We start from the raw sequence: 17,038 nt of genomic DNA, 5'->3' as shown, positions 1-17,038 counted from the left end.
AACAACAGTAACAATAAAACCAGGACATATGTCACGAAAACAGTACAAATAAAATAAAAAAGACAAAAAAAATAAAAAACACAAATGGAAAAATAAAATTATACAAGGTTAAACATTGAAAGCAATCTTTGACTTTTTCAAAGATTTTCTGTTTTTATGCCCATCAAAGACAAAACATATGAATTACAATCTAGCAGAAAAATTGACAGTAGCGGGATCTTACACAAGAATTTGCATTTGTGAATAACAAATTGGTCAAGTATCATGAACAGATTAACAATGTAATAATAAAATAACATTAAAGGTATTAATACATATTCTAACATTTGTTTTTTTCTGAGAGATAGGTACATAACTCGTTCCAAAAAGATTTAACACAAACACATTCACAAAAAGATGTACAATTGTCTATGGCATTTATGCAACATTTTTAAATGTAATTTCTTTTCTTTTTTTGTTAAAAGATATTTGTGTGGAAGAGACCAGACAAGACTCCAATTAACATTGTATAACGTCATCATCCATTTGAGAGATGATGCTGGAATAGATTTTCTGTTAATATTGAATTTGTCATCAGTAATCAAAATCCCTTCAATTGAAATAGAAGTGTTATACAAAGAGGACTATAGGTTTGCTCTCCTTTCAAGAGTTTTTATAACACTAGGAATGGCGCTGAATACAATATTACATTCATTTCATGAAGCTCCAAAATCAAGTTTTTTGGAGAATTCTGAAAAGGAATAAAACTGACAATTGTCATCCATCAGCTGATTAACAATAGAGATGTTATTTAAATATCATCTCTCAAAAAATATTGATCTATTTCTGTAAATAATATTCTGATTGTTCCAAATAAAACAACGGTGAGGTGAAAAATGATGTTTGTAAACCAGTAACCACGATAATAAAAACCTGTTGGTGAAATTTTGCTAATTTAATGGGTAGTTTTCCAAGCGAGAAGGGGCACTGTTACAAAAATTCAATGCGCTCAAATTAAATGTTGTCAAAGTGAGAATATTAAACCGAAAAAGGACTGTATAGATATGAATCCTTCATGTTTCTGCGTGTCTCTGTGTCAATGAATGGCATCGCGCTGTTGTCATCAAGCCGACGTAAACTACTGTTTTTCCTTGATGCCTCGCCACAGCCAATCACCAGCACTTGATTTGTGCACATCATACATGATGCATGCTTATTGTTTCACTGACGTTGACAAGATTAACCCCTCAGGTATCAAAATTTGGTACCGAACGACAAGACAATTTTTGATACTCGATGGTATCGAGGCAATTCGGTCGGTGCCTAAAAAGTATGGAAGTCGATCCCCAGCAGCCCTAATTCAGATTGGTCATACATAAGGCGCTATATAGATAAAGATGACTTGCCTTAACTTGAATTTTAAAACAAAGCGAATTGAGCTGTGATGACTTGTTTCCAGTCTTCAGTCTCTCACGTTCTTGCTCAGACGTGGACAGGCTCGGATCTCTCTGGTGTGGCGCTTGAGTTCCCTGTCAGGTTGGGGTTGGACTTCAGGCTTCGGGTCGAGTCTCCAGCTCAAGCCCTCCACCAAGGACAGAAGGTGTGTTCTTTCCTATCCGATACAAAGATTATATGAACAAGTCAACTCATGAATGATATTTTAAGAGCTGTTTTACAACAGAATTGAATTCTGTTTGCACTGATTCTGTTATTTTCCTGTTTACCGTGAAGCCGCTTTGAAACAATCTGTATTGTACAAAGCGCTATATAAATGAATGTGACTTGACTATAACAAGAACATTACAATGAACACAAATTTGAAAATCTCACTACAAACAATCCAGAGTTGAAGACAAATGATAATAATCCTACTCTGTCTGTTACACTTCCTCACACCTGAAATCACTGATCGAGTGAATCTCCGGAACTTCTCCAATCTACAGTAGATCGTTTCTAATCCATTTATGTTGTGACATCTGCTCTAACGTCAGGCGTTTCGTTGGATCCCGGGCTAGGCACTGGCTAATCAGATCACTGCATTCTGTACAAATGTTAATGAGGAGAGAGCTGGTTAGTCATGTGACTTGGAATCTATGAAAACAGCATCTAAAACATTATTAATATAATGTAAAATGTTCCTTATCTTTAATTTAAAAGTGAAGCATGTCGTTTCTGCGACACTAGTGGCACCAAGCGGAATTACAAGATGAAGCATATTTTCAAACAAACCCCGCAAAGGCCCCTTTCGTGCATCGCGTCTTCCCCAACTTAAACATCACAAACCCAGCTGTTACTGGTTCTTGTGAAGGCATGTTTCAGGAACAACATATTAGAAATAGATTTAGCTGTGTTGCATTTGTCTTGATGAAAATGTGTCTTTCTGATCGGGTACATGATGATGCTGTATGGTATCGAAGCATCCTTTGTAGCGCGTAGCATCACAACGCTCTGTTCACTTTGACCCGTTCATGACCCGTTTAATCTTTGAAGGTATAAATGCAGCGAATTTCGGCTTTCACTTCTGTAACTAAAGCTGGATTTCCTTTCCCATGGCTCCGCCTGCTACAGTAACCACGGCCCAAACTCTCGCTCTTACATCTTACATACTTCACCTTTAACTGTTTCTGTACAGAGCCTTTTCTTTATGTGTGTGTGTGTGTTTATCAGTGTTTTCAATATTATTCACTCACCTGTGGATAAGTTGGAATTCTGAAATGTAACTTTGGCTTCTATGACTTCCGTTCTACTGCGAAAAGGACGAGACGCGTTCAACATCTCATAGAACATCACTCCTAGAGCCCAGACATTTGCTGGGACGGCGTGGAATCTGGGTTCTGTGAAGACTTCAGGTGGGCAGTGATCCTGTCTTCCTGTAAGCAAGACATTTGCACATTGTTGAGCTTTTTTTCTTAAAGCGTCACTACATTCAGGTTTCCACACTCCCAAAATGCTCACCAAGGTATACGTCGCTCTCGTAGCCCTCACTACTGAATAGCTGACCGCAGCCAAAGTCTATCAGCTTGAGGTCTAACGAGTTTCTCTTCAACAGGAAATTCTGCGCATGAATGTCATTGTGAAAAACGCCATGCTCGATGCAGTGTTGTACTGCCAGCACAGCCTGCTGCATGAAGACCCGCGCTACCGTTTCACACACTTCAGGATTACGACGAGTGATGAAGTCCAGCAAGCTCTCGCAGGGTTCGGGGAACTCCATAATGAGAGTGAATTTTCGAGGGTGTTCAAACCACTCGTATAGCTGTATGACGTAGGGGCTCATGGGTTCTCGCCTCATCAGCAGCAGCAGCGCCACTTCTGTAATGAGAGGTTCGGGATGTCCAGGCTGGAGAAAAGCAGTAGACAGAAGCTTAGCTGGGTAAAAATCTGACGAAAACATTTTTAAGCGCACTTTTCTTTGATCTTTTTAGATACGTTCAAAAGAGCCTCAGAAGAGCTCAAAGTTTTTTCTTTTTTGCCTCTAGGCTTATTTGTCAATCACATTTACACCTAATGCTTCCTATGGGTGTATTAACTACAGCAATCTGCACTTAAACAACTAAATACATATTCAGGTTATGGCCAACTTACAATATCAAGATAAAGAAAATTGTCAAACTTGCGAAACCGCTTGATGGCAACCTGCAAAAAAAAACACAAAAACAGTTTCAAGTCAAGAACAGTAACAGTATTCAAGCACCCGACCTTGCACTAAGTATTAAACCATTTGTAAATTGTTTTGAATATGTTTTGATGCACACAAAAGCCGAACGTTTGTACAATTCGGGAAGATTTACCTTTTTGCCATCAAATTTGCGTGTTCCGCTGTACACACTGCCAAACGCTCCGCATCCAATCATCTCTCCCGCTTTATAGAGAGACTCAAAGGACTCTGAAAAACGAACAGAAAAATATAAGAAATATATATAAGATTGTTTTATTCAAAAAATGTCAGTCCTGGTTGTGTCGAGAAAATAACATTAATATGGGGAAAATAATATAAATATTCTCTGAAAACAAGCCTTAAGATATTTTGAGTGGAAAACAAGACAGCAATACTGTTTAAAATAATGTGGGAGAAATAAGGACTGGCGATTTACCATTATTTGGCTCGACGCCGGAGAGATCTGGTGCAGGTGATGATGTATCAGGACCGGGTGATGATGTATCAGGATCAGGCTCTGGCTCCAGATCTGCTGGAGGGACAAAAGGCTCCACAACATCCACAGCACAACTGTGGCAACAGCAGCAGAAATAACCCTTCATAGCCTTCCATATCCTGTTGAGGAAACAACCAATTCTTTTCCTCTTCCTTGTAGGTTTTTCTGAAATGAAGAGAAACATCTCTGATGTCAAATTAATGATATCATGACATAACTTACATTTTACTGTTGTATTCTTATCTGTAATGTTACAAATCCAAAGTAATGGAAATATTTCCAAGCTACCCATCTGACTTCTGCCAAATGCCTGCATAAATGTCCCAAAATCGTATTTCACAATTTAATATTAATTTAATATATTAATAGTCCTTTTATTTCACAATCCTCGGCACGACGGCCGTTTTGACAATTTTTTGAGTATTAGACAATTCAAGTGCAATAAGTCTGAAATATAATTCTATTGGGGCTGGAATGCTGTCTGAGAATCGGCATTCTGTGCGCGTGTTTCTAGTGTGTGTGTGTGTGTGTGTGTGTGTCAGACAGTGCAAGTACCATTGAGTACCATACCATTTTTCTAATATTGACCATTGAGTTCATAGTTTTGCTAATGTTCCCATAAAGTTAAGCAATCGCTATTTCTAAATGTTCCCTGAACGTTCACAACGTCTATGTTTCAAAAAAGAAATTTCTTGGTTAAAGGAACATTATATTTTATAATTTTGCATTATGGGAACGTTACTTTTGAATGTTCTCTTAATGCTCTGAAAATGTTCCAATTAAAATATATCTGAAAAAAAAAAATTTCAAAAAGAGAATTTCAGCAAAATTCAGCTGAGCAACAGTAGATGTAACGGGACATTAACATGCTAAAAACTTGAAGCAGTTCTGCATGAAATGGCAAAATCTCTATCTGTACACTTTACACTGCCCAGCCTTATTTCAGTCTCACCTGTTGAGCTCTTGTGCACAGGAGAAGCCTCCGTGGCACCCTGAGCAGTTCGGCCACTCGAAGTCTCTGTCGGCTCGACAGGAACTTGACCCGGCAGCGGAGGGCACTGCCACCCTTCCAAGCTGTCGGACCTGGACAAACCGCAGCTGCTGCCACTGTCCTGTTCACTTCGGCTTTCCGAAACATCACCACTCCACCTCCATTCCACGCTGTACGAGCCTCTGCTGCTCAGCCTCAACAACTCTCTGCATAACCACCTCTCCACATTGTCCTCAGAGAGGGACAAAGATGATGAAGAGTCTGGAAAATTTCACACATCAAAAACTGTTTTTTTCTTTTGTTGTAATAATATTCAGAATCAACATAAGAATTGGTCAAAGCCTATTCTGACCTCTGCGAGAGTGTTTAGATGAAGTGGACGGACGTCCATCATCTGGGCTCTTCTGGCTGCCGATCTGCCACTCCTTCCTGTGAGCCGGACCTGTGGACACAGAAAAAGACAACTCAGAAGACAAAGACTGTGTTAAATAACCATGAAGCTCCTGGATCTGTGTCTGGGTCGGGGCTGGCAGCGGATCCTGATCACGGCCATCGGAACCGGGTCTCCAAACCTCCCGACCAGCCGTCTGAGAGACAGCAGCTCTCCTGCATCTGGAGCTGCCTGATGCTGGAATATTTCACGTAGTTAGTATTAATGGTTTAACAATAACCAATACTCAATGTCAGTAGTCAATTACAAATTGTCACTATACATAACTTTGGTTACTCAAATTGAAAAGTTGATTTCATATGCAAGGAATCAAATACATGTGATCACTTAGCTGGGAAAATTGGGGGATCAAATTTACCTTGCACAAGTTTCTTCACATTAATTTACTCAATCATTCTACAACACTTTTATACCATGATATACCATTTACAAATAAAAAAACTAAAGCACTGACCTCCTCTTCCCCCCATGTGAGCCATTGACATCCTCCAATCTGCAATAAAAACAATACAAAAAACAATACAAAAAAAGAACAAAATACAACTCTCCTCAAAAAAAAAAAAAAAACTAAAAATTAAATAAAACGCCAAACTCCTTCTAACGTAAGAAATGAACAATTAAATAGAAGAATCCACAAAAACAATATGAACTCTTTAAAAAATACAAATATGGAAAGGATATATGCTCCGATCTTCTGGTTAGAATAAAAGTCTCTTCTCAGCTTCAGCTTCACAAGATTTGCATAGAAAATACTTTGCAAAAGTCTCTGAATTGTTCGCCTCGTCTCTCCACCAACTCAGAAAGCGATCAGTTCGAGTGTAAACATGCAGTCAAAATTCATAAAACGCGTCGCTATAGCAACTCAAATTCAAATCATTCATAACCATGCACGTACGCCTAAGTTACACCTGAAGTCGCGTGCGTGGGTCCACGTACATCGAATCTCAACACATTTATTGAAAAGTAACACACTTAATTTTAAACAGTTATTATTATTATTGGAATTAATCTTTTCCCAAAATCTTCATTAGCTATTCATAATTGAGCAAATAAGCACAGCCTTTGCAAGGCACTTACAGTTTAATGAATCCCACAGTCATTGCTCATCGAGCCAATCAGCTTTCAGTATCACTAATGCGTCATCACACCGGCTAGTAGTAGAGTGGTGAAGAAAGGAAATGCAAATGAATAAAGCCCATTTATGATTTAACTAATCAAGGAGTGGAGGATGACCTTCATCATTTATTTCACAATGATCAATAGCACAATCTTTCTCAAATAATGTTTAACAGATTATTTAACTTATTAACAGTTCATCTGCGCTGCTATGTGCCGATTCAGACTGAACATAATCATACATCGAAATAAAATGAACTTTATATGAATAAAATAAAAATCTAAACTTTCCGTGACTGACTTCACTTTTCCCGACGGATGTCAAAAACAATGGTAATTTGCCCCGATATTTTAATTACTTTAATTCCTATATTTCTTTTAACTCAAAAGACAGAATCTCAATCAAAGAAATACATCTGAATTAAATGCCTACATTTTTAATTGAAGTGGTGTCAATTGCAACAAACTTTGAATTCATTAAATGATTGTAGGCTACTCAATTAGCTTAAGGGCTATATAAATATTTAAGGCTTTGAAAATGAACCTTCTGTGATCTACTGTAGGTTTTCATACATGACTGACTTCATTTCAGTTAATACAGGTGGAGCTGGGGAAGGTGGAGGGTTTCGGAAAGCACGCTGGAACTACAGCAAATGCTAACAAAGTATTTGAACGTTGAGCAGCAGGCGAGCTCATTGGCTACTGATACAGCAGGAACCAATCAGCTTTGCCCTATAGTGATGATGTGATTGTTGACATGTTAAGAACTCTATAAAACTCCAAAGTAACCGTCTGTGACAAAAAATACCAAACACCTAGCAACACCATAGCAACTAGCCAGAACAACCTAGCAACCGAAGGCTGAGTTTTGCCACTGCAAGCACCACTCACATTTTCTTCAGTCTCATAGGGTTATGTTTTATACAGACTCAACAATGCACTGAAGTTTGCAACCATGTCGATTTTTATGTACAGTTTTGTTTCGAGAAGCAGCAGTTTTGTTTCAGTTCAAAACTTTCTCATAGGCCGAGGTTGTTTAAAAGCATTTCTTCTTTTTTTTTTTTATTCATTGAAAGCATTTATTCAGAAGGGTCATATATACAGATTAGGACTGGGTATCGTTCAAAAATTTTAAACGATTAATATTTATATAAATATTATAGCAGAGGCTGTAACATTAATGTGAAGAGGGGAAAAAACAAGAAAGCTAAACTCTTAGTGCAGCCGACCTTAAAGATAAGAACAGTTTACATGATCAATAGTTTAATCAAAAAGCATGTGTAATTAATTGAAATCCTTGAAACTTTTAATGAAAAAAAAATTGTATTAACAGTTTAACAAAAATTACATTCTTCACTTTTTTCCCCTTCAAATTCCATTTTTTTTACCCAGTTCTGTGCTTTCTGTTTTATTTTGTCTATATGGTTTAATCAAAACCATATCTAATTAATTGAATTCATAAAAACAAAGTAATAATAGGGCCCTATGAAATGTTTTTTTTTTTTTCTTTTAAGAAATTCTGAATTGCGTATTTCAATTTTTCTGGTAATCAAATGAAGGCATAAAACATTAATTTATCTTTTCTTCAAATGAAAATTAAACAAGCCCTTTGATTGTTGGGCAAACAAGTGCTACACAACAGAGGCTTACTGTTAATATTATAACATGGAAGAAATTTTGTTTGAATAATAACTGTATTGTAGTATTACATTAAGATGTACATTATTCTGTACAAGAGTAATGTATTTCTATCGCAGTTTCTTAAACGGGACATTGTGTAGGAATTTCTCCCATCTAGCGGTGAAATTGTATTTTGCATTCAAACGAATTGGGCTCTCCAGCGCCTCGCTTTTTCAAATGCGTGTTGCATCTACGGTAGCTGTTATGTACCAAAAAGCTATGACAGGATGTCTTCTAATAGCACTTCGTCGAGTTTTCCTTCGGGTGAACAGGTTTGTTATTTCAAACAAACTGCAACTTGACACAACAAACAAACGAATGTTACAGTATGAATAATAACAGTGCAATGCAGCCTTTTAAACTTGCCGGGGCAGTGACAAGCGCCTCTCATTGCTCTGCTCCTCCGTTTCTGCTGCTTTCAGCAGTGTTGGGGAAAGTTACTTTTAAAAGTAATGCATTACAATATTGCGTTACTCCCCAAAAAAGTAACTAAGTAGGTTACTTAGTTACTTTTTATGGAACGTAATGCGTTACATTGCTTTTGCGTTACTTTTTCTCACCTGCATGGGCTTGTTTGTTTGTTTTTTAATAACAGCTAAAACAATCTATTTTTGCCAATTGTTAAGGCCCTTTCACATCAAAAGTTAAATGAATAAGCCTAAGGCTGAAGGAAATGCATATTTACTACTGTACAGTAGAGGGCGGCGCTCAAACAAACCTTTCAGCTGCTGCTGTTCTTGATTAAATAACAATAGGATACAGGAGAAGGAAGTTCAACACTCTTATTTCTAAACCTAATCTAAAGTAATTTTTGCTTATTAGTATGGTTGAATTAGATCATTGTAGGTCAGCAGCAAAGACATTGGTTAATAAAGTGAGATTAAATACATAAAGTATATTTGTGTAATTTAACATAGTTAATTATAAAATTTTTGCACAAAATTCTGAGATTGCATTTGACTGTTTTTATTCATTTTGAGGAATACTGAATGTTTTTGTGCAAATGAGATGAGTAAATGCATGTTCAATGCAAATGCACACAACACCTCACTTTATTTCTCTCAACATGGGGACAGGAGAGCTGTCAGTCAATAAATGTGAAAAAGTAACTAGCGTTACTTATTTGAAAAAGTAACTCAGATATTTTGTTGTAAATTGAAAAAGTAATGCGTTACTTTACTAGGTACTTGAAAAAGTAATCTGATTACGTAACTCAAGTTACTTGTAATAAGTTACCCCCGAACACTGGCTTTCAGTCACGTGACGCTGGCTCTGAACGAAAAAGCATTGTGGAAACGCGTTGGCCTAGTACTTTTTGACCCTCTCTGCTATTATAGTTTTTCAAGATGGCGGAATGACAAGGAAGCCTTTGGAAGCCTCCGTGGACCTACCCGTCACATGTATATAAAGATAATAAATTCTTCGTTCACGTGGATAAGTCAGATAATTGGCAGAGGTGTTTGTACACCATTAAGGACATTATTATGAATAAAAATATTGATTTTAGATAATAAAATACATAAAAAACTACAAATAGTCCCTTTAAGTCAAACCAAACTTTTATTTTGACGGGTTTCCGTATAGGCCTTCTTCTGTTTTTTTTATTAATGCCAAAAGAAAGAAAATGTAATGAATACATAACAACAGTAACAATAAAACCAGGACATATGTCACGAAAACAGTACAAATAAAATAAAATTATACAAGGTTAAACATTGAAAGCAATCTTTGACTTTTTCAAAGATTTTCTGTTTTTATGCCCATCAAAGACAAAACATATGAATTACAATCTAGCAGAAAAATTGACAGTAGCGGGATCTTACACAAGAATTTGCATTTGTGAATAACAAATTGGTCAAGTATCATGAACAGATTAACAATGTAATAATAAAATAACATTAAAGGTATTAATACATATTCTAACATTTGTTTTTTTCTGAGAGATAGGTACATAACTCGTTCCAAAAAGATTTAACACAAACACATTCACAAAAAGATGTACAATTGTCTATGGCATTTATGCAACATTTTTAAATGTAATTTCTTTTCTTTTTTTGTTAAAAGATATTTGTGTGGAAGAGACCAGACAAGACTCCAATTAACATTGTATAACGTCATCATCCATTTGAGAGATGATGCTGGAATAGATTTTCTGTTAATATTGAATTTGTCATTAGTAATCAAAATCCCTTCAATTGAAATAGAAGTGTTATACAAAGAGGACTATAGGTTTGCTCTCCTTTCAAGAATTTTTATAACACTAGGAATGGCGCTGAATACAATATTACATTCATTTCATGAAGCTCCAAAATCAAGTTTTTTGGAGAATTCTGAAAAGGAATAAAACTGACAATTGTCATCCATCAGCTGATTAACAATAGAGATGTTATTTAAATATCATCTCTCAAAAAATATTGATCTATTTCTGTAAATAATATTCTGATTGTTCCAAATAAAACAACGGTGAGGTGAAAAATGATGTTTGTAAACCAGTAACCACGATAATAAAAACCTGTTGGTGAAATTTTGCTAATTTAATGGGTAGTTTTCCAAGCGAGAAGGGGCATTGTTACAAAAATTCAATGCGCTCAAATTAAATGTTGTCAAAGTGAGAATATTAAACCGAAAAAGGACTGTATAGATATGAATCCTTCATGTTTCTGCGTGTCTCTGTGTCAATGAATGGCATCGCGCTGTTGTCATCAAGCCGACGTAAACTACTGTTTTTCCTTGATGCCTCGCCACAGCCAATCACCAGCACTTGATTTGTGCACATCATACATGATGCATGCTTATTGTTTCACTGACGTTGACAAAATTAACCCCTCAGGTATCAAAATTTGGTACCGAACGACAAGACAATTTTTGATACTCGATGGTATCGAGGCAATTCGGTCGGTGCCTAAAAAGTATGGAAGTCGATCCCCAGCAGCCCTAATTCAGATTGGTCATACATAAGGCGCTATATAGATAAAGATGACTTGCCTTAACTTGAATTTTAAAACAAAGCGAATTGAGCTGTGATGACTTGTTTCCAGTCTTCAGTCTCTCACGTTCTTGCTCAGACGTGGACAGGCTCGGATCTCTCTGGTGTGGCGCTTGAGTTCCCTGTCAGGTTGGAGTTGGACTTCAGGCTTCGGGTCGAGTCTCGAGCTCAAGCCCTCCACCAAGGACAGAAGGTGTGTTCTTTCCTATCCGATACAAAGATTATATGAACAAGTCAACTCATGAATGATATTTTAAGAGCTGTTTTACAACAGAATTGAATTCTGTTTGCACTGATTCTGTTATTTTCCTGTTTACCGTGAAGCCGCTTTGAAACAATCTGTATTGTACAAAGCGCTATATAAATGAATGTGACTTGACTATAACAAGAACATTACAATGAACACAAATTTGAAAATCTCACTACAAACAATCCAGAGTTGAAGACAAATGATAATAATCCTACTCTGTCTGTTACACTTCCTCACACCTGAAATCACTGATCGAGTGAATCTCCGGAACTTCTCCAATCTACAGTAGATCGTTTCTAATCCATTTATGTTGTGACATCTGCTCTAACGTCGGGCGTTTCGTTGGATCCCGGGCTAGGCACTGGCTAATCAGATCACTGCATTCTGTACAAATGTTAATGAGGAGAGAGCTGGTTAGTCATGTGACTTGGAATCTATGAAAACAGCATCTAAAACATTATTAATATAATGTAAAATGTTCCTTATCTTTACTTTAAAAGTGAAGCATGTCGTTTCTGCGACACTAGTGGCACCAAGCGGAATTACAAGATAAAGCATATTTTCAAACAAACCCCGCAAAGGCCCCTTTCGTGCATCGCGTCTTCCCCAACTTAAACATCACAAACCCAGCTGTTACTGGTTCTTGTGAAGGCATGTTTCAGGAACAACATATTAGAAATAGATTTAGCTGTGTTGCATTTGTCTTGATGAAAATGTGTCTTTCTGATCGGGTACATGATGATGCTGTATGGTATCGAAGCATCCTTTGTAGCGCGTAGCATCACAACGCTCTGTTCACTTTGACCCGTTCATGACCCGTTTAATCTTTGAAGGTATAAATGCAGCGAATTTCGGCTTTCACTTCTGTAACTAAAGCTGGATTTCCTTTCCCATGGCTCCGCCTGCTACAGTAACCACGGCCCAAACTCTCGCTCTTACATTTTACATACTTCATCTTTAACTGTTTCTGTACAGAGCCTTTTCTTTATGTGTGTGTGTGTGTGTTTATCAGTGTTTTCAATATTATTCACTCACCTGTGGATAAGTTGGAATTCTGAAATGTAACTTTGGCTTCTATGACTTCCGTTCTACTGCGAAAAGGACGAGACGCGTTCAACATCTCATACAACATCACTCCTAGAGCCCAGACATTTGCTGGGACGGCGTGGAATCTGGGTTCTGTGAAGACTTCAGGTGGGCAGTGATCCTGTCTTCCTGTAAGCAAGACATTTGCACATTGTTGAGCTTTTTTTCTTAAAGCGTCACTACATTCAGGTTTCCACACTCCCAAAATGCTCACCAAGGTATACGTCGCTCTCGTAGCCCTCACTACTGAATAGCTGACCGCAGCCAAAGTCTATCAGCTTGAGGTCTAACGAGTTTCTCTTCAACAGGAAATTCTGCGCATGAATGTCATTGTGAAAAACGCCATGCTCGATGCAGTGTTGTACTGCCAGCACAGCCTGCTGCATGAAGACCCGCGCTACCGTTTCACACACTTCAGGATTACGACGAGTGATGAAGTCCAGCAAGCTCTCGCAGGGTTCGGGGAACTCCATAATGAGAGTGAATTTTCGAGGGTGTTCAAACCACTCGTATAGCTGTATGACGTAGGGGCTCATGGGTTCTCGCCTCATCAGCAGCAGCAGCGCCACTTCTGTAATGAGAGGTTCGGGATGTCCAGGCTGGAGAAAAGCAGTAGACAGAAGCTTAGCTGGGTAAAAATCTGACAAAAACATTTTTAAGCGCACTTTTCTTTGATCTTTTTAGATACGTTCAAAAGAGCCTCAGAAGAGCTCAAAGTTTTTCTTTTTTGCCTCTAGGCTTATTTGTCAATCACATTTACACCTAATGCTTCCTATGGGTGTATTAACTACAGCAATCTGCACTTAAACAACTAAATACATATTCAGGTTATGGCCAACTTACAATATCAAGATAAAGAAAATTGTCAAACTTGCGAAACCGCTTGATGGCAACCTGCAAAAAAAAAACACAAAAACAGTTTCAAGTCAAGAACAGTAACAGTATTCAACCACCCGACCTTGCACTAAGTATTAAACCATTTGTAAATTGTTTTGAATATGTTTTGATGCACACAAAAGCCGAACGTTTGTACAATTCGGGAAGATTTACCTTTTTGCCATCAAATTTGCGTGTTCCGCTGTACACACTGCCAAACGCTCCGCATCCAATCATCTCTCCCGCTTTATAGAGAGACTCAAAGGACTCTGAAAAACGAACAGAAAAATATAAGAAATATATATAAGATTGTTTTATTCAAAAAATGTCAGTCCTGGTTGTGTCGAGAAAATAACATTAATATGGGGAAAATAATATAAATATTCTCTGAAAACAAGCCTTAAGATATTTTGAGTGGAAAACAAGACAGCAATACTGTTTAAAATAATGTGGGAGAAATAAGGACTGGCGATTTACCATTATTTGGCTCGACGCCGGAGAGATCTGGTGCAGGTGATGATGTATCAGGACCGGGTGATGATGTATCAGGATCAGGCTCTGGCTCCAGATCTGCTGGAGGGACAAAAGGCTCCACAACATCCACAGCACAACTGTGGCAACAGCAGCAGAAATAACCCTTCATAGCCTTCCATATCCTGTTGAGGAAACAACCAATTCTTTTCCTCTTCCTTGTAGGTTTTTCTGAAATGAAGAGAAACATCTCTGATGTCAAATTAATGATATCATGACATAACTTACATTTTACTGTTGTATTCTTATCTGTAATGTTACAAATCCAAAGTAATGGAAATATTTCCAAGCTACCCATCTGACTTCTGCCAAATGCCTGCATAAATGTCCCAAAATCGTATTTCACAATTTAATATTAATTTAATATATTAATAGTCCTTTTATTTCACAATCCTCGGCACGACGGCCGTTTTGACAATTTTTTGAGTATTAGACAATTCAAGTGCAATAAGTCTGAAATATAATTCTATTGGGGCTGGAATGCTGTCTGAGAATCGGCATTCTGTGTGCGTGTTTCTAGTGTGTGTGTGTGTGTGTGTGTGTGTGTGTGTCAGACAGTGCAAGTACCATTGAGTACCATACCATTTTTCTAATATTGACCATTGAGTTCATAGTTTTGCTAATGTTCCCATAAAGTTAAGCAATCGCTATTTCTAAATGTTCCCTGAACGTTCACAACGTCTATGTTTCAAAAAAGAAATTTCTTGGTTAAAGGAACATTATATTTTATAATTTTGCATTATGGGAACGTTACTTTTGAATGTTCTCTTAATGCTCTGAAAATGTTCCAATTAAAATATATCTGAAAAAAAAATTTTTCAAAAAGAGAATTTCAGCAAAATTCAGCTGAGCAACAGTAGATGTGACGGGACATTAACATGCTAAAAACTTGAAGCAGTTCTGCATGAAATGGCAAAATCTCTATCTGTACACTTTACACTGCCCAGCCTTATTTCAGTCTCACCTGTTGAGCTCTTGTGCACAGGAGAAGCCTCCGTGGCACCCTGAGCAGTTCGGCCACTCGAAGTCTCTGTCGGCTCGACAGGAACTTGACCCGGCAGCGGAGGGCACTGCCACCCTTCCAAGCTGTCGGACCTGGACAAACCGCAGCTGCTGCCACTGTCCTGTTCACTTCGGCTTTCCGAAACATCACCACTCCACCTCCATTCCACGCTGTACGAGCCTCTGCTGCTCAGCCTCAACAACTCTCTGCATAACCACCTCTCCACATTGTCCTCAGAGAGGGACAAAGATGATGAAGAGTCTGGAAAATTTCACACATCAAAAACTGTTTTTTTCTTTTGTTGTAATAATATTCAGAATCAACATAAGAATTGGTCAAAGCCTATTCTGACCTCTGCGAGAGTGTTTAGATGAAGTGGACGGACGTCCATCATCTGGGCTCTTCTGGCTGCCGATCTGCCACTCCTTCCTGTGAGCCGGACCTGTGGACACAGAAAAAGACAACTCAGAAGACAAAGACTGTGTTAAATAACCATGAAGCTCCTGGATCTGTGTCTGGGTCGGGGCTGGCAGCGGATCCTGATCACGGCCATCGGAACCGGGTCTCCAAACCTCCCGACCAGCCGTCTGAGAGACAGCAGCTCTCCTGCATCTGGAGCTGCCTGATGCTGGAATATTTCACGTAGTTAGTATTAATGGTTTAACAATAACCAATACTCAATGTCAGTAGTCAATTACAAATTGTCACTATACATAACTTTGGTTACTCAAATTGAAAAGTTGATTTCATATACAAGGAATCAAATACATGTGATCACTTAGCTGGGAAAATTGGGGGATCAAATTTACCTTGCACAAGTTTCTTCACATTAATTTACTCAATCATTCTACAACACTTTTATACCATGACATACCATTTACAAATAAAAAAACTAAAGCACTGACCTCCTCTTCCCCCCATGTGAGCCATTGACATCCTCCAATCTGCAATAAAAACAATACAAAAAACAATACAAAAAAAGAACAAAATACAACTCTCCTCAGAAAATAAAAAAATAAAAAATAAAAATTAAATAAAACGCCAAACTCCTTCTAACGTAAGAAATGAACAATTAAATAGAAGAATCCACAAAAACAATATGAACTCTTTAAAAAATACAAATATGTAAAGGATATATGCTCCGATCTTCTGGTTAGAATAAAAGTCTCTTCTCAGCTTCAGCTTCACAAGATTTGCATAGAAAATACTTTGCAAAAGTCTCTGAATTGTTCGCCTCGTCTCTCCACCAACTCAGAAAGCGATCAGTTCGAGTGTAAACATGCAGTCAAAATTCATAAGACGCGTCGCTATAGCAACTCAAATTCAAATCATTCATAACCACGTACGCCTACACCTGAAGTCGCGTGCGTGAGCCTTTTTTACAGTCTATGGCGTGAGCGCACATCGAATCTCAACATATTCATTGAAAAGTAACAAGCTTAATTTTAAACAGTTGTTATTATTATTATTATTATTATTATTATTATTATTATTATAATCCGTGGAATTAGTCTTGCCCAAAATCTTCATTAGCTATTCATAATTGAGCAAATAAGCGCCGACTTCGCAATGTACTTACAGTCTAATGGATCCCATAGTCATTGCTCATGTCCAAAATGGGTGCAAAAAGGATCAAGGGATTATAATCATCATGACATAATTTTATTATAAAGTCTAGACTCTAGAAGAATTAAATTTCCGCATATAAACATCGAGCCAATCAGCTTTCAGTATCACTAATGCGTCATCACACCGGTTAGTAGTAGAGTGGTGAAGAAAATAAATCCAAATTAATAAAGCCCATTTGATTTTACTCATCATGGAGTGGAGGATGACGTTCATCATTTATTTTACATTGATCATTAGCACAATCTTTCTCAAATAATGTTTAACAGATTATTTAAGTTACAGTTTATCTGCGCTGTCATGTGCCGA

At 37.6% G+C, this 17,038-nt stretch overlaps 2 protein-coding genes across 3 annotated transcripts; both read right to left on the bottom strand.

The window, feature by feature from the left end:
* Positions 1–1,071: 1,071 nt before the first annotated feature.
* On the bottom strand, positions 1,072–6,060 carry LOC143757006 (uncharacterized). The gene is made up of 9 exons (XM_077247958.1): positions 6,030–6,060; positions 5,477–5,752; positions 5,086–5,385; positions 4,074–4,298; positions 3,771–3,865; positions 3,565–3,615; positions 2,935–3,319; positions 2,670–2,849; positions 1,072–1,591 (listed from the first exon to the last, which is right to left on the bottom strand). The coding sequence occupies exons 1-9, from the start codon at positions 6,058–6,060 to the stop codon at positions 1,530–1,532; spliced, it is 1,605 nt and encodes a 534-aa protein (XP_077104073.1). The 3' UTR covers positions 1,072–1,529.
* A 5,142-nt stretch (positions 6,061–11,202) lies between these two features.
* On the bottom strand, positions 11,203–16,732 carry LOC143757373 (uncharacterized). 2 transcript variants are annotated; one of them, XM_077248492.1, is made up of 10 exons: positions 16,683–16,732; positions 16,009–16,047; positions 15,456–15,731; positions 15,065–15,364; positions 14,047–14,271; positions 13,744–13,838; positions 13,537–13,587; positions 12,908–13,292; positions 12,643–12,822; positions 11,530–11,991 (listed from the first exon to the last, which is right to left on the bottom strand). In XM_077248492.1, exons 2-10 carry the CDS (start codon positions 16,037–16,039, stop codon positions 11,888–11,890), a joined length of 1,647 nt encoding a protein of 548 aa, XP_077104607.1. In that variant the 5' UTR covers positions 16,040–16,047; positions 16,683–16,732; the 3' UTR covers positions 11,530–11,887. The 2 variants fall into 2 exon arrangements, with proteins under 2 accessions (XP_077104616.1, XP_077104607.1); XM_077248501.1 differs by lacking the exon at positions 16,683–16,732 and having other exon boundaries at positions 11,203–11,562; positions 16,009–16,125.
* Between the last annotated feature and the right edge of the window lie 306 nt (positions 16,733–17,038).

The sequence above is a fragment of the Siphateles boraxobius genome, unplaced genomic scaffold (genome assembly GCF_051911475.1).
Source record: "Siphateles boraxobius isolate OS27281-9 unplaced genomic scaffold, OSU_SipBor_1 11, whole genome shotgun sequence".
Classification (NCBI taxonomy): Eukaryota; Metazoa; Chordata; class Actinopteri; order Cypriniformes; family Leuciscidae; genus Siphateles; species Siphateles boraxobius.
The sequence above is the reverse complement of the archived record's forward strand: the minus strand, read 5'-3'. Positions and strand labels throughout refer to the sequence as shown.

What these genes read in the sequence shown, in the direction of transcription:
- LOC143757006 (XM_077247958.1), bottom strand. Translation starts at nt 6,060, where the DNA reads ATGTCAATGGCTCACATGGGGGGAAGAGGAG. An exon ending in TCACATGGGGGGAAGAGGAG is followed by an intron (nt 5,753 to 6,029) that starts GTCAGTGCTTTA and finishes GAAATATTCCAG; the next exon opens with CATCAGGCAGCTCCAGATGC. An exon ending in ATTTTCTTTATCTTGATATT is followed by an intron (nt 3,320 to 3,564) that starts GTAAGTTGGCCA and finishes GCTTTTCTCCAG; the next exon opens with CCTGGACATCCCGAACCTCT.
- LOC143757373 (XM_077248492.1), bottom strand. Translation starts at nt 16,039, where the DNA reads ATGTCAATGGCTCACATGGGGGGAAGAGGAG. An exon ending in CGGCGTCGAGCCAAATAATG is followed by an intron (nt 13,839 to 14,046) that starts GTAAATCGCCAG and finishes TTCGTTTTTCAG; the next exon opens with AGTCCTTTGAGTCTCTCTAT. An exon ending in GCAAATTTGATGGCAAAAAG is followed by an intron (nt 13,588 to 13,743) that starts GTAAATCTTCCC and finishes TTTTTTTTGCAG; the next exon opens with GTTGCCATCAAGCGGTTTCG.